Below are 22,190 nucleotides of genomic sequence, written 5' to 3'. Positions count from 1 at the left end.
GAGAGAGAGAGAGAGAGAAACCCAGCCAGACAAATCCATCGGAAGCATGTTTAATTGTCACTGAATTCCCTGCTGGCGTGACTTTAAAAAACCATCCACAGGAAGAGAGCTGAGATGTTCGGAAAACATTTAGTGGATCAATATGCCGGGGAGAGCTGAGACTGTGTGTGCTCAGGGACCCGGGCTGAGCCTTTCCAGGCGGAATACTGTTACATTTCTATTACTCAGACGGCGGGATCAACCTATTCAGCATATTTCTGTCCCCAGCTCAACTGCACATTATTTACTGCTGTGTAGGTAGGGGGAGGACAGGAGGGCTGGGAACTGTTGTCTAGGCCAGTTGTGTGCATCTCTCACTCTGGGGTGGTAGAAGAAAAGTCTGTGGTGTTGTAGTGTTCCACTGGTAGAGCCCTTATCAGATCAATGGAGGTGTCATTTTTGCATAAAGTGTTTTTTATACCAAAAAAATAAAGTGTTATATGTGTATTTTGTGGGTGCAATAATAATAAAAATGTTCTTACTCTTCTTACCTTCTTTGAGCATCCCCACTTTGAGGCATTTCATGAAGCGACAAGCCTGACATGATTTGCGTCTTCGTTTTGTGATCTCACACTCATTTGTGGCGGGACAGCTGTATTCTATGTTACCTGAGAAGAAGAAAAAGAAGAAGAAAACCCGGTTGGCATCAGCAAATTCAATCAAGACCTAAAGCATTACAATTCAAAGTAAAATGTTGTGGAAATATTAAAATATTGGGCACTGTATGAGGTAAAGACATTTCACCAGAGAAACCAGTGCCAAATTGGGTGCTGCCACTAATGTAACAAACACCAGTGTGTACTCCCTGTGCTATCAGGTGGTCTATAATAAATCATATTTTGCTAACCAAGCATGGGCACTTGTTAATCATACAGATTCCTAAAGAATCCATTTCTGTCGCTCGCAGGTGGCTCAGGTATCCTCCAGATAGTACAGTACCTTCCTGTGCGCCACCGCGGGAGGAGAAGCTGGGGTAAAAGGTAAAGGGTGGGGGGCGGAGGGTGGATGCAAAGCTACAATAGTCCTTCAGGATCCATCAGTAGATACCACCCTGGTCTAACACTAAATTGGCCTCATTAATTCTGCGCGTGTCCCCTCCGGGCCCCGGGCGCAGGCCACGTCCCCCTGTGCTCAGAGGGGCCTGCCACTGCCTCAATAGCAGGCTAGAGAGCCAGACATGCTGCCCCGGACCACTTTACATAATACTGCAGCAGACCCAAACCTGTTGTTACCACTGTTGCCATTGTTGACTATTTACATAGTGTACAGGCAAGAGGCCTTATGCATTATTCAACTGCAGCGTTTGATTCCAGGACGGAGCAATGAAAAAGAGTTTCATTGCTACACAATAAAAGAGTCGGTTCTGCTCTACTCTAGCATTAGCAAAAGAAAGGGCAGGATATGTGAGGCAATTCCTCCGCTTCCGTCTGATTCCCTACATTTTACTGTGTTCAAGGGGTTTCAATAAAGGGTATCAGTGTAATGGTTGCTTCAGCCTAGGAATCTGAATTATCCCCATTTTGAATGGGCTTTCAGCTTTAAAGCTTTTGACATTGATATTTTTCCAAACTTTTCTTTTAACCTAGGGAGTTATGTCTTTGTCAGTCCAGTGAGGAAATTGATTATTGAGAAATGTAAAAATGTTATTTAATCACCAAAATTCACAAAATAATTTTTTTTCATCCACTAAAATACATGTAAGTGAAAAGTGTCATTTTCTGCTAAAGCACATGCAGCATTCCCTTTAACCGGTAGAGCATCTTTACATTATTCAGTGTGTTGTCTGACAGACAAAACCTCACACACAAACACATTAGGATTGCATTCCAACATCCCGTATATGCTCCACAGCTCTGACCCTCACTCCATATTCCTGTACAGAGAGACAGAAGGCTGTGTAATATTCCACTGGCGTTCCTCCACTAGCCCTCCAACACCCTTTGACAACTTATGCAATTATGTTAACATTATTGGACAGATCAAGTGGAGGGTCCCAAGATGTTATAAATAATTAGAAATTCCTCCTTATATCTGGGTTAGAAATCATTATGCTAATTCTCCTCATCTCTTTGGAATTGGGGTAAATAAAGGTGCGAGGGAAGCGGCTGATGAGCTGTGATTGTCTTTCCTCTGTCTGTTTTCTCTGTTGTCATAGCAGAACCAGACCATAATAATCCTACCCATTTCCCATATGCTGGGAGGAGGCAATCAGTGCCACCCTGCGCTGGAATCAATTCACAGAGGTTTGGTTTGTGTCCACATTATGAATTTACCAATCAGAAATTTTGCCAAGATGTAAAGTAATAAATACATTTTAAAAAAAAAACAAAAAAAAAAAACCTTGATTTTGTTTGCAAATCTAAAAAAAAAAGGAAAAAGAAAAAAAAAGTGTTGCCTTTTACTGTTTGATTCATTATATCATTTCAAAACCCCAGCAAATTACCAGCACACGTGCACACATGCTATGTTGCAGGTTTGCTTGCACAGCTGACCCTGTGTGTCCCTGAGGACGCTTTGTTTATGGGGGTATTTTTCTCTCCTCCTCCCCTCCCTTCTCTTTCACAGGGGTGCTGGGGACATGTGCACAAACCACACCTGGTGGTTAACTAAGAGAGTTAGCCCTTTGGTATCACACACTCTGGAAAACAAAAACAAACATACTCTCACGCACCGCTGCGCTACTGTGTCCACCTGTCCTGTCAAGCCCCCCGTGCGTCTGATGTTCTGTCAGAGGGGTTTCTCGTAGCTCAATGCAGAGTGAAAGGTGGATTAACTAATTTTTCAACTCAACATTTGGTTTATATTTAGGAGAGGGAGAGTTTCAGTATCAGTATACATACAGTAAGTCCCACCTCATAACATGTCTAATGCCTCTTGGCTGATCTAAAATGACAATAAGCTGTGGTCTATTGTTTTTATTAACATGCATATAAAGGAAGTGAAATCCTAAAGAAATGTTAACACTGTAGGCATAAACCATGATCCAAATGTAAACAAGAGTGTAACCCACTGCCAAAAATGAAAACTCAAGATCGGCACTTTTCATGACACCTAAACGGATTGCAGGATTTTTAATACACAAGAAAACAGCTAAATTTAGGTTACTGTAATATCTGATGCTGTTCAATGATTGTTTGCATCAGTGATGTTTGGAACCACAGCAGTAACAAGTCTATATAATTTCAATTATGTTCAGACATCATTATGTCAAACTTTTTATTTAAACCAAGTTAAATATACCTGCAATTTATATGGTTGATCACTGATTAGCCCTTGAGTGTAATTGTTAAAATTTTTTTTTAATTGTTTAAATGTACGCATTCACCGATTTTTAAGCCGTGCAGCATTATCGCTGTATAATATAACCATTTTTTTTTCTTTGTAGCTGTCTTTAGTTGTTGTCTCACTTGCCTCAAATTTACTGCAAAGGGATGAATAAAGCATTTTTCCTGAAGTCAACTTAATTGACTGAAATGAACTAAACTGAAATGAATTTGAGTATAACTGTCACTGTGACTGAGCAAGAAGTAGAAACCATCTATCTACGTTAGGAACACAGCCCTTGAACAGCGTCTAAATAGAGAGACACATCAGTACTGATTTAAAAAGGGATTTCTGGTTTCAGATTCAAACGTTGCATTGAAAGGGGGGAATTTATAAAACCTTTTACAACAATCTTGCCATTCATAAATGATGTCTGGAAATCCTGGCTTGTAGAGTAATAGTATGGTGAGTTTCACTTTCAGAAATGAAGCATACTGGCGGGAACCCCTTTAACCCGAGGGCCATTCTCGGGTTTATCTGTCTTTAGAGAGGTTATGGTATGGTTACCAATAACATTACAGAGTGAAGGGAGAAGAAAAAGATTTCCCTCCTTCTTCTCTTGATAAGTATCTGTCTCAATCTATTTTATGGCTTTTCAGGACCCATGCCAGGGCACAGAGGGGAAAGTCAGGTCTTGTAAGTAAATTACAGTAAAATGGCAGGTATTTCTCATCAAAATCTAAACTGACTTTTACAGGCTTACTGTCAAGGTCTATTACTTCATATAAAAGAGGGCCACTGAGTTCAGTTGGTTTTTCAAGCAATTTTACACTTCAGTTCAAAATGGGAAGAAAACACGGTTCAATAAGAGATTTATGTTTTTGATTGGTGGGGCACGTGAGGTGCAGGGATGGGGGGATGATTAGGGAGCAATGAGAAAAGGGGTAGTTCTGGGATGGATGGAGATCCAGGTTGACATTCATTTGGGCCTGGCCTTGACTAATGTAACTATCTCCACGTAAGAGTTCAAGGGGCTTTTCACTGGATGAACAGGTGACAGAAGATGGATTTTCAATCGGCTTCTGTTGAAAAGGTAGAAGCATCAGCTGAAGAAGTGCAACCCAGAAGGGGAAGTGAAGCGGATGCAAAGATAACAAAGATTACTCAGTGAGTAAAATGTCTACAATTCTATACTCAGTCAAAATATTTGATATAAAAACAAAAATAACAAAAGACTACATATTAATATCTCGAAAGCAACTAGAAATTTCCAATTTAGAATTAGCTGCTATATCTAAAAAGGAAATACACACGTTATACAAGGTGAGCACAAGGTGATAAAGAAACTGTCATGTACATGGTTAACATTAACTTAGCTTAGTTTGCCGTAAGTGCTATAGAACAATGTGATAAAGGGCTGGAAAAGACAGCTCCTTTGTTTTCTTCTCATTAGAGAGGGCCGTCTCACACTCCACCCTTGACTGCCTCGTTATTTCTTTAATTAATCAGTTCTCATCAACGGCACCCTCTCATTCTTTCAAGGGCTCTACATCCCGCTATTTACTGCCTCCATTTTCCTCCAGCAATACTGCATGTGTTTCTTTTATCATTTCGGAAGGCTTTCACCTCCCCCAAAAAGTCCCTGCGTCCTCCTGCCTTCTCTGCCTGGGACCCCTGTCTGATTATTATGCCATTAAGCCTCTCCTCCTCTCCTCTGAAAGAGCAGCAGGGTCCCTCTCCAATCTAAAGAAGTCCTGGGTTTTTTTCCCCCTCCTTTCCCTGAAATTACCCGGCGACGCGTGCCTGAGTTTCTAATTGGCATGCCTGTCCCTAGAGACGGCCCCCTCCCTTCTTCCTAATGAAAAGCCTCGGCCTTAATTACACTTTCCAAACGCTGATTGTTATTGACAAAACTCCTGTGGCTCGGACAAACGACGGCAGATTAGCTCCATTACAGGCAGCCCTCCAAGAAGAGAAAGAGAGGGATTTCAAATCGACAATGCAAAGTGAGCGGGGAAAAAAGAGGAGCTTTCATTTTTTTCCATGTACCTTCCTCTTAATTGTTTGGGCCATTGCTCCACTTAAGACGCCTTTTTCTGTTCCATTGTGTTGCCGTCAGTGTACTTTCAGTGAGGGGACAAAAGCCCAGTTATGTTACTTGAGAGAAAATGTTCATCTTTTGTCAATAGACAGGATTGCTGATGGCAGCATGGGTAAACAGGAGGATTTGGCCTAATGCTTTTGTTTGCCTGCAAAAGGTACATAGACTGTCTAAAGCTGATATGGCTGTAAGGTCCAAAATCAACACCTGACATCAAGACACACAGCCTGCTCTCCATTATTTGTTGATTAAAATTTACTGAAAGCAATGGATAAAAGATGTTAGACTCATTCCGTTGAAATATCAAATTCCAATTTTTTCTTCCACTCTTAATCATCTCATTTCACCATAACCCAACCCTTTGGCTCATTTTACATATTTTATCTAGTTTTTCCACTGCATGTATTCCACTACTAAGCCGACAGAGCTTAGACCTGGGCAGCTGTGCCTGTTGTGCAGATTTTTTTTTCCAGGCTCAACAATATCTCCGTCTTCCTGATTAATCTGGAGCACAGCGCACAGTTTCACAGAGGGGGGCCTTTCATTGCCTCTCTAATGAGAAGCTGTGATACATCATGCCTTGCAGATAGCCAATCGCACCCTAGTCCCAAGACACACACACACACACACACACACACACACACAAACACAAACACAAAACAGGACAGGAATAATAAAGTACATTCTCTGAGCCCCCCCCAAGGCATTTGGGCAAAGAGCCCCTACACTCGACCAAATCTGACCTGAGTGATGGTGTCATGTCCACCATACACCACCAACCATGACAGATGATGTCATCATAATCTCACTAGTAGTCTGTCCCGTGTCAAATTATTCCCCTGGTTTCTGTTTCTTTTAAGACGGCATAAACATTTTTTTTAAATGCAGAGTTATTTGATAATCAGTGAATAAGTTTGCATGTTTCTTAATGTTCCTCTAAATATTGTACATTGTAGTAAAATAAAAATTAAAAAAAAAAGGAAAATAAACAAGATCTTTTATGGGGGTTGGTGGTCTCAAGAGGTAAAGAAAACATCTTCCACACTCCAGTGATTTTTTTTACATAGTGAATCGCTTGGACTGAGTATGTTTCAGTGTTGTTGTGAGGCCAAAGGTGTCTTGTATGGAGGGTGTTATTGTGTCTGGTGATGTGGCGACATGGGATGAAATAACTGGTATTGAGTGTTTGTTGGGGGGAGGTGAGAGGAGAAAAATACCTTGTATTGTCCTTTTAAAAAAGGCTTTGCAGGCCTCACAAGAGGCCACCCCATAGTGATACCCCGAGGCTATATCTCCACAGACCAGGCACAGCCTCTTGGGGAGGGAGTTCAACATGTATTCGCACTTTATGGACGAGTCCTCCATGATGGTACTGGAGCAGTCGTCATAGCGCTTGCGGCAGGTGCCAGCCCCGAGCCCACTGGGGGTGAACATAGGTGGAGAGTCCAGGCCGTTGGAGTGGCTATTCATAGCACTGACATAGCCACCACTGGCGTCTGAGTTGCCGCTGGGGCTGTGGTGGCTGACCGTGTCGATGACCGAGGAGGGACTGGATGGCTCCGTCTTGATGTAGGACCCACAACTGGAGGGTAGATGCCGGTCATCAGCGGCCATTCTATTCAGCAGCCTGGGTGAGGTAAGGGGTGAGACACGGGAGGGGGAGGGTTGTTGGGAAAGGGAGGAGGAGAAGAGGAAGATGATTAGCAGAGGTCTTCAAAGGGTAGAAATGAATCTCATCTACTAGTGGAGTAATAGAAATACCTAAACAGCAAAATGATTGATTGACATTAAATGCAAAACATAACGTTAATGGGGCAGGTCACAACAATTACAACACAAATGCTATTTCCCCTTTAACAAGACATTATGTATTGAGTGCATTGAGTAAATAAATGATGCGTCTAAACATACTGCTTGTATTTGACATCAAACACCTGACGATCGAAGATTTAGGCATGAAAGTGATCGTCAATTCATTTATGGCAAAAAAGGTGACTTTCTGAATATAAATGTGCAATTTGTAAATATAGGATAGGAAAAGGACAGGACACATTAGATAGAATTCATGTGGTCAAACAATCGTAATTTATTTGCCAAATCACATTTAAATGTTTTGCATATCTACTGCTGTCATGTGTTTTAAGTCTTTCCAATTTTCTGTTGCTAACCTTCCCTCTAAACCAGTGAACCAGGGGGAGGATCCTCCTGTAAGTGCCTCATTAGCCACACACCATGGCAGCTGCAAAAGTGCTTCAGTGTACAAATACACACAGCTACAGCACGCACATCCACACACAGTTGCACACAATAAAAACACACAGGCAAAGAGAAAGCAAAGTGAAAGAGAATGAGAGACAGAGGGACAGAGAGATGGAGAGAGAGAGAGGGAGCACTCAAATAACTTAACACACAAGTGCACACACACGCACGGACGCACACACACACACACGTACGCGCGCACACACACACACACACACACACACACACACACACACACACAAAGAGCACATCAAGACGGGGGCATCTCCATAGTTTAGAGAGCAGAGTGGACCTTGGCTTGTCTCCTTGAGTCAGCAGTCAACCAAAAGGAAACATGATGGCAAGATATTGACTTTTTCACTGTCTGCCTAATAACTGTATTTTGGAGTACATGCAATCTGATGCTGTAACGTGTGCAGACTAAAGTGCAGCCTTTTGGCTGTGGCCACAAAATGCACTATGAAGCCTTCCTTGCCCACATAAATCTATTTCAGTCTTGCTCTATAACCTTTAACTTGAAATTGCACAGGGAAAACAACGGGGGAAAAAACTTAGCTCGAACTCATTTTTCTGTCCACAAATAGAGTGAACTGAAGAGGTGGAGAGGAGGTAGAGGAGATGGATAACTCAATGTATTGGGGATGCCATGTAGCCATGGTGACCTCTTAGGGTCAAGGCGAGGTCACACACTTACATATACACACACCCCTTTGCATTAGGTACCAGGGAAGGGGTGAAAGGTCACATGCACTTGCCTGCATTAACAAAATTGAGCCTTGCATGGCTTATGCAAATGCAGACACGGGGGCTCCTAGTGAGTGGCAGCTAGACAGCCCAAGTTGTGCCTTAGCACATTAGTTCCATTAGCATATTGCCAACTAATGGTAATGTTTACATATTTGACATGTCAGTTTACCATCAGCTCTGAGAGAGGGGGATGTTCCCCACTGGGCTCTATCTGCCTGATTGGACGATAGCTGTCTGTCTCAGAGTTCTTCACAGGAAACAGGGAAGGAGAGGCCTCCGCTGTGTCCCCTATATGTCGGCCGGACTGCCTCTTGCTCTCTGAGGCTGATTTAATTGTGAGGGTGGGTGACGGAGGGGTTCAGGCCCAGGGGTCAGTGGGTCAACCTTATTTTCTCACCCTGGCTTCCTGGGCCCGTGGAGATGGGGGTCAGCGTGTCAAATTAAATCTCATTCCCGGGTTTCCTTCCCTGCTGTCATGTATATTCATCGGAGCTCCAGGTGCCTACCACTTCTGGAAATTCACAAAAAGGTTAACTGCTAAAATAAATAATAAAAAATGCCCCCTGTTAAAACCGTTGACCTTGTGGAATAAGCCCTGAGCACTCCTGGAATTCTTCTTGCAATATAAAGCCTCTACTATATAAAACTGATACACAACTACCATTCTGCTAGAAAAAAATCTGTCACATACAGTTTTCCTTCAGTTACTCTAAATTTAAACAAAGCATGCAATATTTTAATATTAGTGACGGCATTGTGGGAGTTTATTCAGATTTGCCGTTTTAAAAATCATCCACTTGTACTCTTAAACGTCCTTGCAGACAGAAATTGAAAAAGTGAATCCATTTCATGCCTCTCTAAAATAGAACTTGCCGCTCTTGATAATGAATGCAGATTGCATCCCCATAAATTAATGCACGGCTCTGTGTTCATCTGCTTTATGTTCTCTGTTTCAGATGGATATGTGCACCTGTGCGATAGGGCACCTGCACTTGGCTTATTAAAGGCTATATATTAAAACGCAGGAGCACAAGATGGCTCCATTTAGCTTTTATTTCACAAATTCAGAGTAAGCTTAACCCCAGTTCAAAGGCCATCTTCAGGGTGACACTTAGCATAATTGCATAAGTGTCTTAACTGTTTCCCCTCCAGCTCAATGTGGTCATTTATAATAAATGTGCTGGCTAGAATCCCCTTAACTCATTCTGCTATGACACATTATACCACTGCTATGCTTATGTTTTTAACAAGCCTGCATATATTGATTAATGATACTGAGGGAATACTAACCACTTGAACCTGGCGTATTAATCAAATAGTCTAAAATATTTCTATAAATATTCGTAATCTCTAATGGGACAGGTCCAATTTAAATCTATAAATACCATTGTATGGGAAAATGAATTATGAACATTAAATAGTTTGACAGTAGCAATAGTCCTGATAAATAATTCAATATGTGGGGCAGGTGATAATTAGCTTGTGTGCTACACACACTGGGCAGACAGGAAAGGGTCTGCTGAACTAACTGAGACTTGATGCTGTAAAATCTATAGTTCTGTCTTACTTCCTTCCTCAAGGTAACAGCATTTCAAATTCTGCTGCCTGGCTGACCAAAGGAGCAGCGCTCGTCTAAGATACAGTATCTCCCTCTCTCTCTTTTATTCTCTGTTCCTCCTCCTTTTGTTCCCTTTGTACCGATCAAAATTCATGCTGAGTAGTGGGTTATGGGCCCACAAACGCACACTGCACAGTTTGGTTTTAATCTGATTCCAACTGGCCCTCCTAACAGCATTTCAGATCCCTAATATCATTCCACTGGTGCTGCTGTGACCAGGATTAGCTGGCCTAATGATCTGAGAGCTCATCTCACACTCGCTGTTCCTCGACTTCCGAGAGGAGAACCGAGGACCACTCATTCCGTCACGTCTCAACACTTCCCTCGCCTGCAAGCGAAACTCTCAACACTGGATGACACTGTCGTAGAAATGCAGAACATTCAGGATCTAATTGAGCCAATTTGTAAGTATACCTGCTGAGAGCTTCCTGCTTCAGGAGGATACAGACGTCCTCCGCTGTTCCCTGGGTGACTACAGCTCTCTCCCCGTTTCATGTGTAAATCAAAAGCTTTCAGCACAAACGTGCTAGAGGCTCAACTGCTCAAACAGTGAGTAAATTCCTGATGTCCTTTCCACTCTCAAGGCCAACAGATGCCAAAAACACCATTTTATAACATTTGCTAACCTCATCCCCGAGTGTCACATCCCTGCTACCTGATCAGACTGGGTAAGTGGAAGGGAAAGGGTGGGTGGTGGAGGTGGGGGTTGACATCTGCAGGCAGGGTGATGGTGATATCAGATGCCCCAGTAGGGGCAGATCTGTCTGGAGAGCCCCAGGCGATGTGGCCTGATAAGCCACTGGCCCCAGAGTCAGCGCTGGTAGGACGAACTCAATTAGCTCCTGACAGACCTCCTCTCAGCCCCGCTCAGCCTCCCCGCCACAGCCAGAACCCACTGGCAGCTGCCACACTGACCTCTCCTCCAGGGGCCACTGCCACCTCTTACCGCTCCGACACACAGCAGGGGACTCATATTTGGGAGAGCGGAGGCTGAAAAATCTGCACAGCCCAACTACAGGCACAGAAATACATACAGTGGCTTGTCTGCCACCAAGGGTCCTCAGTGTGTGTTCTCGCAGGGGGAAACGTAAATGAAAAAGGACTGGGGCTCAGGGAGAGGTTGGGGTCACCCCTGGGAGAAAGGAAGGGAATAGAGATTCCAAAACACACTTAGTTGAAATATGGAGGACGCCTCTCTGTCTAACTGTTTCCAGGTTAATGACCATCAGGGGAATTAGGGGCCAAAAGACTCTTGGGGCAATGTGCATGAGTCTGTGTGTCTTTACCATCCCTGCATGGGCTTATGTGCTCAGAGGTCTGAGTGTGTGTTTGTATTGCAGACAGAATATGAAAGATGGAAATACAGGGTGGGGGTGTGGGGGGTTGGAAAGGGGGGTTGGTGGCTGTGGTTTGGTTGGAGGCAAGCCCGGGACTCCATAGGGACCCATTCTAATCTACGAGGGAGAGGCCCCTAATTTTGGAGTTTCTCATTCATTAGTCCTGCTCTGGCAGAGAGAGGAGCGGAGGGGGTGGACCTGAAGGGAGGGGAGGGGCCTCTTTATTAACGGATATGCCAGACACTCAGGAGAAGCTGACAGAGATTTATGATGTGCAGATCTATGGAGGCAAACAAAAGGGAAGTTGAGGAGACAGAAAAACAGGAAAAGAGAAAGTAAGCGATACATGAGGGGAAGAGAGAGAGAGAGAGAAAGAGAGAGAAGAGACAGAGAGAGTGATGCTCATCGTACCAATGGAGAGCGAGGGGCCCCGGATCAATAGTCCATAGGCTAGGGGCTCGTGCAGGGTTACCACTTGGGGGGACCATGCTGCTCTGTGGCCTTGGCAATTAAGTTTTTCAGTCTCCAGCAGAGGATTATATTTAGCTGCTCCACAGCGATGTCACTGTCTTTATAAAGCCATGAGCTCACTCCACTACAACAACATGAGCCCCATGCTCCAGCGGCACCACAAGATAGCGCTGGCCAAGAAGCAGATCACATCTATTGATCCCCCCCACCCGCTCCTTCCTGTTCTAGAGATGCTGCTGGCAGGAAAGAGAGAGCCTCTTGTGATACAGGCGCTGCTGTTTGTCTGACGTAAACTGTCTGGGCCGCAATGGGCAGATCTAGTTCTTACAAGGGGCTGAGTTCAGGATGTTTAGAGAGAGACAAATGGGTAATGATAGAGCTACTGCCAGTTGGGGATGTGTGAGAGTTGTCGGCCGTCTAAACTTCCCACTACAGAGCGCAAAGAGTTAACAACAGACCCAGTGGGGAAGCTCCCTGCAGAACAGCTCATCATACTGTATGTAAAAAAGAAGTGCAGTGATAAGTCTAGGCTGCCATGCAGTACATTTGGGATCAAATTTCTAATTCTGCCTTTTCATTAGAAAAGATTAGTTTCCATTACATCCATTATGTGGCATGGCCATGGTATAATTTAACAACATAAATTTACAATGGCTTGTGATATCTATAAAGAGTAATTATAGTCCAGTACTGGCAAAAAACTATTTCTGACTGGAGACTTTTGTGTAGTAAAAGTCTCCTCCAAAGCTGGTCACAAGAAAACCGGTGTGTGTAATGACATCAGACACAACCTGGTGTCGTGTGATACGTTACTGATACACTGGCACCAATATCACGATACATCCTCTTGAATACCAAGGCACAGGTGGACCTGTCCTCTGCCTCAGGTGCTTTAACTCTGTGTTCTGCTTTCTCACAGTTCAACTCTTTTACTTTGTAACAACATCTGAATGATGGAGCATGTGTACATGTGGCGAAAAAGACAAAGTCAGCTTGTTTTGTTTATTCTGTCTATTCTTGTCTCAAAAACTGTGCGAAACTGAAAGCATGCTAAGCACTCAATAAAGCACCACAATAAGTCGGTAAATGTTTGAGTCGTGTCTTTTGTAAAATTATCTTCATTTACACAGATTTTGTGATGTAGCATAGATAATGTTTACCAAGACATTGTTTCACTATTGCTGTATATCATGAGATACTGTTTCTCAGCCATGGTCTTCCCTGAATTAATGCTACATATGTTTAAGATTTTAGAAATTGTAGGTTACTGTAAATAATAAATACCTAGACCAAATTTTAAGCTATATTGTTAAAAAGGTGTTTAAATTTAAAGGGAAACCTTGGTCATATGCTCTAAATATTAACTGACCTGTCCAGACTAATACTGTATGAATAAGTAATAAAAATTCTGTTTTGTGTTACAAAAGCTTTTTGAGGCTAGGGTTTTGTTTAACTGCCATAAATTATGTGGAAAGCCAGCAGATATCAACCACAGCACACCTCTCACGTACTCTCAGTAGGGTTCCTTATGTAAAATAAAGAGGGGGGGATTATAAAATATGAATGGTGGAAACTTGAGCAAAAGAAAAAAAAAAAAGAAATTAAATATGAGTGGAAGTCATGCATCACTGTTCATTGTCTGGATATTTGTGGAACAAACTGTAAGAGAGGAGAGATCCAAGAGACTGGTAAATTTTATCAGGAAGGTGAAGGATATTCCTGATTGTGTAGTATGCTTATTGCAGTGTATGCACGTGTGTGTATCACAAACAGAAAGAAATATTATTATAAAGGGTTAAGGCTATTTAACACAGTCCAGTGTAAATCACAGGTTTAGACACAGTGACTGTGCGTACACGGGGACGGAGACATAAAGCCATGCATGAAATTACTTCATTAATCTTCTTCTGATAGGCTGTTCTTGTTTAGGGGGGAACTCTACCTGCTTAAAACAAAGAGCCCATCCTGCCTCCATAAATTATCCTCTTCATCAGAGGAAGAGCCAAATATAAACAGACAAACACACATGCAAGCACATGCACACACATACACAAATATAAAAGGCTAAATTAAAAGGCCACAATTAGCAGGTTTATCAGGTGTCCGGGATAATTCAAACGCAATCAGATGTGTAAATATTTGTACAGGCTCACAGTCAGTGTGTAATCACGACACATCGGTAAGTTTAAAACAACCTGCATGATGCAACATGATCAAGTAAAAAATTTAACTTGATTTATCACATTTAAAATGTTGTTCTAAAGCACACAATTCAAACAGCTCCAAAATGAATTGATGTTGCTCAAAAACACTATTGCTATGACTATGTCTGACATAGTCATAGCAATAGCCTCTAGCTTTTTACAGGCTCATCTCTACCAGCTGCCACACATTCCCCATAAATAGTGCTGGTAATAAAAAGGCGGGTGGGCCTAACTGATTTATACGGTAGTATCCACCACCACCACACCATTCAGGAATAATTAAACTTTGGGGATATCTCCTGAATTAATGCGTCTCCTTCAGGGGGGCAATCTAAACATACATTTCAGTCTCGACCACGTCTGGTGTCACCGGATGTACTGGTAGGAAGGGAGAGACTTTCCAAGTGGCAGGTTCAACAACCAGCCACTCGATGTGACCATTCGATCACACTTAGTGCTGCAGGGGTGGTCTCATAAGGAGGCATTTTAATACCAGCATAGTTTGTGACCAACAGGCAAATACACACATAAGAACAAAGTCGTATAATTTGAAGGCAGTTAAGCAAGCAGGAAGGTGCGCACGTACACACACACACACACACACACACACACACACACACACACACACACCTTTATCTAACAAATCTGTCAGTTAACATTATTATATTACAAAAGTAAAGATGTTGGGAAACATGGTTACTCAAGTTAGTCTCTAATGATCAGCATTTTCTGTAATGGGGAGTCAGAACCTAACCTGAGTTCCTATTTCATTGTCACTTCACTTTCATATTTGCATTGGAAAACGCTGATCCTGATTTAAACCGACATAATGGTCCATCTTTCAAAAAAGTTAAAAAAAAAATGTGTAGAAAGTAATAACAGTGTTTTAATGTTGAATTGTACAGCACTGCTAATCCTGTTAGTAATGAAATTCAAAGGCCTTAGTAAAACTGATTAATTATATCTTCACACTGCCAAATATGTATTAATCATGTTTGGCTTTGAAGACCATCCAGTTCTGATTTCTAGAAAAGGGATTTCAAGCACATAATTTAGTGTTTGAGGCACATAAAATTTTCAAATGTCAGAATTTTTGTTACCTCTGTAATATGAGTACGCATATTTGACATGGGTCAAAAGAAGCAAATACGTCAATAGAAATTGCTGTTCAGCACAGAGGAACTAGGCCTATGATGGCTGGCTTTTTGCACACTGCAATGTTAATGGCTGGTTATTGGTTACATCTACTTCCCTTGGGCAAATAAGGGATGAGCAGTAGTACTCTCTCTCTCTCTCTTTCTCTCGAAGACACACCCATAACACTGCTAAATATGCAAACTGCATCAGTCTTTTTAATTTAACAGTGTTCAACAGTTGATGATGCATGTCCCACAGCTTTATTTCAAACAACTACAGACTGTGTTTGAATGTACGAGCCTGAAACATTTGATTGCAGCCTTCCAAACAGACTGATGATTAAAAAGAGTGCTTGGTCTAAAAGCTGTAATGAGTGCAAGGCTCACCCAGGCCATGCAGAGAAGACTTGGTGAAGCTGTCAGTGGGAATCAGAGCTGCCACAGTGATGGACGGTTTCAATATTGATTTCATAAATAAACAAAGCTAACCATCGATCCTAATGTTATTTTGCATTTCAATTACTGTTTCGAAACATAACCTTCAAACAACTGGCCGCTCAATACCAATAGCCTTCACTGATAAACACCCATATAGTTACCCACCTTACATCACATTTTCTTACCAAGTGTGAATTAATGGACCTAGAATTTGCTTCAAAGAGGTGGTAGACCTGTTGTGAGTGAGGGAAGATGTCACAAAAATACTAATGAGTACAACTGTATGAAACTTTACTCAACTTTACTTTGAGTGTTCTCAGTTCGATGTCTTCTTGTGACTAATTTATTGCTCTACTGCAGTTTACAGTATTTTGTCAAGAGCATTACCATGTTAACAGCTCTTTTCTTGACTCAGTTACTTTTCTCAACTTCTGTATTCTATGGTATGTGTGTGTGTGCATACGTGCATGAATGCATGTGTGTGTAAATGAAGAGGAGCCCTTCAATGTGGAGCAACAGGAAGAAGTGCTGACGCACCGTGTCAGTGATAGCACTCTGCTGCCACAAGGGCATGAGAGCCCACGTAGGCTAGCATTATCCTTCTAGACTAATGGACCTGGTTATTTTTAAACAGATTCTCACACTGCAGTGGAGGTGTCCAAGGTTACCATGGACGAGAAATCAGGAGGGACGCGTGCGGTGGTGGCTCGTGGTTTCTGCGCGGGTGGATGTTGTGAAATAGCCAAAGAGGCATGGTGGCTAATCACTGAGAGGTGTAAATGCCAAACATCAGATGGGGTCTCAAGAGACAGCATGTTACAATAACAGGAAAATCTTCCAAAACTGAACAATAATATTTAAAAAGAAATGTATATAAAATACTTTCCATAATGAGATCTATGCCATGTTGGTTGTTATGAAAAGAGAAAAGTTAACTTACAATATGACTATTTTGACACAGATTTCTGAATAGAGAGCACTTGGACTCCAGATGAATAAATACAAAAAAAGAATAAGCCAGATTTTTAAAACAGAACAAGTTTGAATGTTGCATGCTTTTCTTACTCTTATTTCCCAATTAATTACCTAGGGAGTAAATCACCCAAGGGTGGGGTTTAATGTGGCAGCTCAGCTAAAAGACAGCCTAAGTGCTAACAAGTATGAACCCAAATACCTTTGGAGCTACAGAATAGTGAACATCCAGAGAGTGTCAATATACTCTGCATCCCCATTTGGCCTGGAGAGGGACAACATGCTCCACCCTCCCCCCTCTCAGCCTGAGCTGAGTGACATATTTACAGTGAAAGTAATGATACTAGATACCAGAAATGAGAGGGCTCCAGCGTGGCCAGTGGACTCAGGAATCTCTCTAATGAATTGGACAACAAAGCCCTGTTGGTACAAGGAAGAGGTATTTAGAATTGGGTGACAAATTTAATTTAAAAACATTAGGTTCTCTTTAAAAAGGCACACATCCCAACACCTCCTAAAAGCTCTCGGAAATGAGGAGTGGGACAGGTGGGTTGGCTGGTCAGCTGGGCTGGACACTGCAGCTACAGAGGCCACCAGCTCCTGCCTCATAACGGTTTGGCCACTCTCGGTCAGGAGCCTCTTCTGGTAATGTATTCTGAAACCAAATTACCGTAAGCTGATCCCATCTGGATAGTGTCTGTGCACGGCTGCTTTGGTTACCCACCACTGCCTCTAGCCTGCGATAGCATCTCCATGAAGACAGCAAAAATCTGATTAACCCAATAACAATGAAACACTTGGTCAAAGAGCAAAGAGCTTTTAACTTAAGATACACTAATGCAATTCCCTCGCCTTGTTTTCTGAAACCTAATAAGAATCAGGCGGACGAACTGCTAGAGATGGGTGTTTGCAGGCTCTAATGCAGCAAGCTGGGAATGAAGTCAAATAAATTGAAATCTAATTCATCATTGTGTGCTAACTTCTTTCTGCTCCTCTAAAAAATACATTAAAAAGCTCTTATTTCATGAAGGGAAATTGGATAGCCTAGTTAGTTTATAGCAGTGGCTCTGCCAGGGCTTAAGGAAAGCAAGGGTGTTGATGGAACATTTAGAAGAAGAGAGAAGTCACATCTCAATTCACTGCCGCTCAGACCGTGTGTGTTTTCAAGCAAGCACAGAGGAATTTAAACTGACAGTCTTCAGCATTGGCTGACTTCTGAGTGGCGCGGACAGCCACTGCAACACAAGATCAACAATAAGCCTGTCAGACTCATACAGTAAATGACTTGTCTCGCTGCATGAGCCAAGAGATATTTAGCATTAAACAAGTCAAAAACTAAATAAGAGGTGGAGCGTAATGGGGCACATATAAAAGGTAATGAACAAATACAACATGAGCAAATACAGTTCCAATAAAACCAGTAAAAATCTCAATATTTGGTAGTAACTTACATGCAACCACAAATTTAAATATTGCTAGTCTGCAAAGAGACAAGAAGAGCGTGTCTCTCTATTCTGAGGACAAAACTCTGTTTCAATCTAATTCCCAGGCAGTGGCGATGCCCTCAGGTCAATCTATAGAGTGTATAATACAACGATTCCACAACAGTGCTGTGCTAATTACATGGAGCACATACAATCCTCATAATCCTCTCAACCAAGCATCACGGCCACATCCAGCCCTCAGTGAGGGGCTGCAAATACCGCTGTACAATTAGCAGAAGAGAGCCACTGCTGAACCAAAATTAACAGTAGACTCAGGCCAACGCTGGAGAGATCCCACAAATAACTAACTGTTGGTAAGTAGACAAGTAATCAGGAAATAACAAATTTGTTATGATCATTTATACATAAGTTGTTGTAACAAATTTTTAGTTTAGGAGTAAGAAAAAAAAATTGTTAGACACACATTTTGTCTAAAAACGTTTAAACTTAACACACTGCTTAAACACTTAACACATCTACAGTAAATGACTGAAGTAATTTATACATCAAACACCTGTTCACATCTCAGATTTGAAAGAGGAAATGCTCTTTTCATTGGTTTGTTAAATGTTACATGTATCCATAATAATAAAATATCATGAATATGGGACACAAAAATACAACATATTAATCAGTATATCCTTTTATTATGTACAAATTCCAAATAATTGAACATGATCACTAAGCCTATAAAAATATTGCACTTCTATTATTACTGTGGTGTTCTTGAAAAAAATAAATTAACAAATATAAACATTAACTTCAATATATTACTGAAGTAATTGACATGTACAATTTTAGTAATTAATTTTTTCATATTTGATAAATTGACTAGTGAATATTATATAAGTGTCAAATTAATATAGAAATACTTTTCGGAAATTTGTCAGATTATCTAAAGGGAGACAACATCAACTGAAACTACAACATGTTTCAAACAAATGATTTGCAACATAGTTGAACATGAAGAAGAAAAGTTTAAATGTTTAATAATGTTTCTCCTGGTGGCAATGAATATGATTCTATATTTGATGGAAACTGCATTTGTAGGGAAAATGATTCAAAAATGAAAAAGCTCAATGTCTCCTAAAATCTAACGATAATCACATATTTATATGTTTAATTTACAGAAATGGTAGAATGATGAAAGAACTGCTTAAAAACTAAATATTAGTTGTGTCTTCTAATTTAGAGATGTACTACAATGAAAAATATAAATACACTTGAACTGATAATATCTGACATGTTACAGAAATACCCACTTACTGTTGTATGTGGAATTTTATATCATGGTGTACCTGAGAAAAAGTGAACTTGTATAATACATCTTAGAAAAAAAATATTACATATATGTCTAAGATATTAATGTTTAGAAGAAGTTTTGTAAAGTTTTATAAACAAATCGGTGCAGTAAAGCAATACACACTAACAGGATTCAGCTCTCTAGCTTTGCACTGAACCATTTTCTTTGAAGGATTTTTTTCACTGCCTGTATTGCTTTAAAATCTAATGAATGTTTTAAAAGTATACTGTTTAATTATGATGAAATGGAATAATAGTAGCCTAAGCACATGAAAGATCAGTTGCAAGAACACACACATATAATAAGAATGCAGGATGTCATTTGGAACAATTTTCTAGAAATTTCTCAGCAAACACTGCAGTAGAAAAATAAAATTATCTAAATGCATTGAGGGACTAAAATGTCTTTAAACATCTGACTGGTTTTCCACAAATCACAACTTCTGCATATATAGGACTTCATCAATAATATCTATTGAAAATATTAAAGACTGATATAAAAATTATCTATATATTGCAACAAATCTTTGAACAAGCCCAATGTTTTAGTCTGGGTTTTTCACACATTGTCAGAGATGTATTGCAGTAAAAACATTAATATTGTCCCAATAACCTGTTTCCAATAAAACATAAAACAAAAATTAAATATTTCCCTCAACATAATACAATTTATTTTGAGTCAAATGTAAGGTATTGATGGATTTGCAAAGTTCTAGGACAGTGTAAGCCCAGACTGTCCCAGTAGCCAGGGGATGTTGAGACAGCAGCTTGCCTCGCGTGCCGCTGGCTGGGACAGACCTGCCAGCTCACTGAGGTTACAGGGTCCTTTTATTTGTCTTTCCCTGGCTGCAAATATTACAGTGTGTAATTTATCCTCTCCAATTCCGTGGATTCATGTTAATCTCATCTGCTTAAAATATTATTCTCATTCTCCCTGGGTGGCCCGATCTAGGAACAAAGCCATCAGCAAACAAGCTCCTAACCCAAGTGGACAGGCACCCAAAATTCCTTAAGAAAAAAAAAAAAATACACACTTTGCAGAGGGGAAAGCTAAATCAATCAGCCATGCTCTGAATTAAATTTATAAAGACTGGCATACATGATGTGTTCACACAATAAATCTACACACATATACACACACATGCACAGTTGCACCTGCCCTGTTGCTCTATACAGTCAGTCCCTATGTGATTTAAAAGCCCTTAAAACAATAATCAAGAGAAAGTGTATGTTTAAGAGGGTGAGGAGGTTTGAGAGGGTATATGAAGAGAGAAAAAGAAAAGTACATCATTGCTAAAACAGGAAAAAAGTTCAGTGCCTAGACTAGTAGGATTCAAGAAACATAAAACAAGACCAGGTACTGTTAAAGGAGCAGGTGAGGAAAAAAAAAAGAATAACAGGAAAAAGAAAAAAGAAAAAAAGAAAGACAGCAAGGAAATAAAACTGCATCACAACAGAGGGGTTAAAAGGAGAAGTGAAAGAAGGAAAGAAAGAAAGAAACAAGGTGCACCTACTGGTTATGATAGCTGAGAGGGTCTGGAAGACAAAGTTCTGAAATGTCCATCAGTCCAGTTTTAGCATTCCAGGAATGAGAGGAAGAGGAAAGAGAAAACAATTGAGACCCGCTTCTTCCCTAAATGACAGCAGAGCACCCTCAGAGACAACGCTGCCGAAAAGCCCCTCCAGCACCGCACCCCCCAGCCTGCACAGGTATGTTGGACTCTGATGGATTGAGTGGGCGCGTGTGTGCGTGAGCATGTGTGTTGTGTATGTGTGTGTGTGTGTTTATGTATATATATATATATATATGTGTGTGGGGGAGAGATTAAGAGTGTGTGTCTGAGTGTATGTAAGTGAATGCGGGTGTATGACAGAGGGAGAGTGAGAGAGAGAGAGTGAGAGAGTGAAGGGGGGAGGGACAGACAGACAGAGAGGTAAAGGGGGGTGAGAGAGAGAGAGAGAGCGAGCAAGAGAGAGAGAGAGAGAGCGAGTGAGCGAGCGAGAAGCGCAGGCAGCAGCGGGATGAGCGCTAAGATGGAGAGAGCATGAGAGCGCGAGCAAGAGGAATGACTCTTTCCATGGTCGGGATAGGGCTCTTTAAGACTCAAGGGCTTGATGAATATGGAACAGCTGCTGTTGGCTGGCTCCGAGGGGCAGGACTTAAAGCGACAGTGGGGCCGGCGGAGCACCGGGGAGGAGGGATCCAAACGCTCACTCACACACTCTGCTATGCACAATACACACACACACGTACGCACACCACACATGGCTCACACACATAGACAAAACAACCAATCACATGAACAACAGAGATGCAACTCAGACAACAGTCAACACACAAAGTTTCCATCTCTATTAAATTAAGAGAGTTGTGCAATATTGGATGCTAAAATAAAAAATAAATGCAGAAAATAAATAGAAGTAGGGGACTGTCAGAGTCAGAGACTGTAATGAGGCATTTGTGAAATAATAAGAAAAGCTTAAATAAAAGCTTTCTGTTCTGAGTTGTAGAAAATGTAATATTCATTGTATTTAATATCAAAGCAAATTATCTTTGTTCATTTACAATTTTCAGATTTTATAGAGATATTCACTTTCTCGTAGTTTCTACATCTTTCTTTGTATGCTTGCATTAGTATACGTTCACTGCAATGATTTCAAACAAAGCCTCAGGAAAGCCAAAGCAATTTTACTCCACACAACAACAGAGAACTTTACCAAGCAGCTGAAATCCCAGAACTTGACTCTGAAGATTAAAAAAAAAAAAAAAAAAAAAAAAAAAAACTTACTGTCAAATATATGCATTTTAAGTGATCAA

The 22,190-nt window shown here is 41.2% G+C and overlaps 1 protein-coding gene across 3 annotated transcripts in view; it reads right to left on the bottom strand.

Annotated features, from left to right (window-relative positions):
* Window positions 1-21,535, bottom strand: part of esrrb (estrogen-related receptor beta) — a 43,745-nt gene extending 22,210 nt beyond the window's left edge. The window contains exons 1-4 of one of the 3 annotated variants that reach the window (XM_023417321.2): window positions 20,887-21,535; window positions 16,938-17,006; window positions 6,622-7,031; window positions 522-647 (exon numbers count right to left, since the gene is read on the bottom strand). In XM_023417321.2, the coding sequence (XP_023273089.2) occupies window positions 522-647; window positions 6,622-7,031; window positions 16,938-17,006; window positions 20,887-20,936 (655 nt within the window). In that variant the 5' untranslated portion in view covers window positions 20,937-21,535. The remainder of the gene's footprint in view (window positions 1-521; window positions 648-6,621; window positions 7,032-16,937; window positions 17,007-20,886) is intronic. The other 2 variants (XM_023417322.2, XM_023417324.2) reach the window with 2 other exon arrangements.
* Window positions 21,536-22,190: the final 655 nt, after the last annotated feature.

This window comes from Seriola lalandi, unplaced genomic scaffold, assembly GCF_002814215.2.
Source record: "Seriola lalandi dorsalis isolate HSWRI2012SDOR001 ecotype SW California unplaced genomic scaffold, Sedor1 jcf7180002054573, whole genome shotgun sequence".
In the NCBI taxonomy this organism is placed as follows: Eukaryota; Metazoa; Chordata; class Actinopteri; order Carangiformes; family Carangidae; genus Seriola; species Seriola lalandi.
The sequence above is the reverse complement of the archived record's forward strand: the minus strand, read 5'-3'. Positions and strand labels throughout refer to the sequence as shown.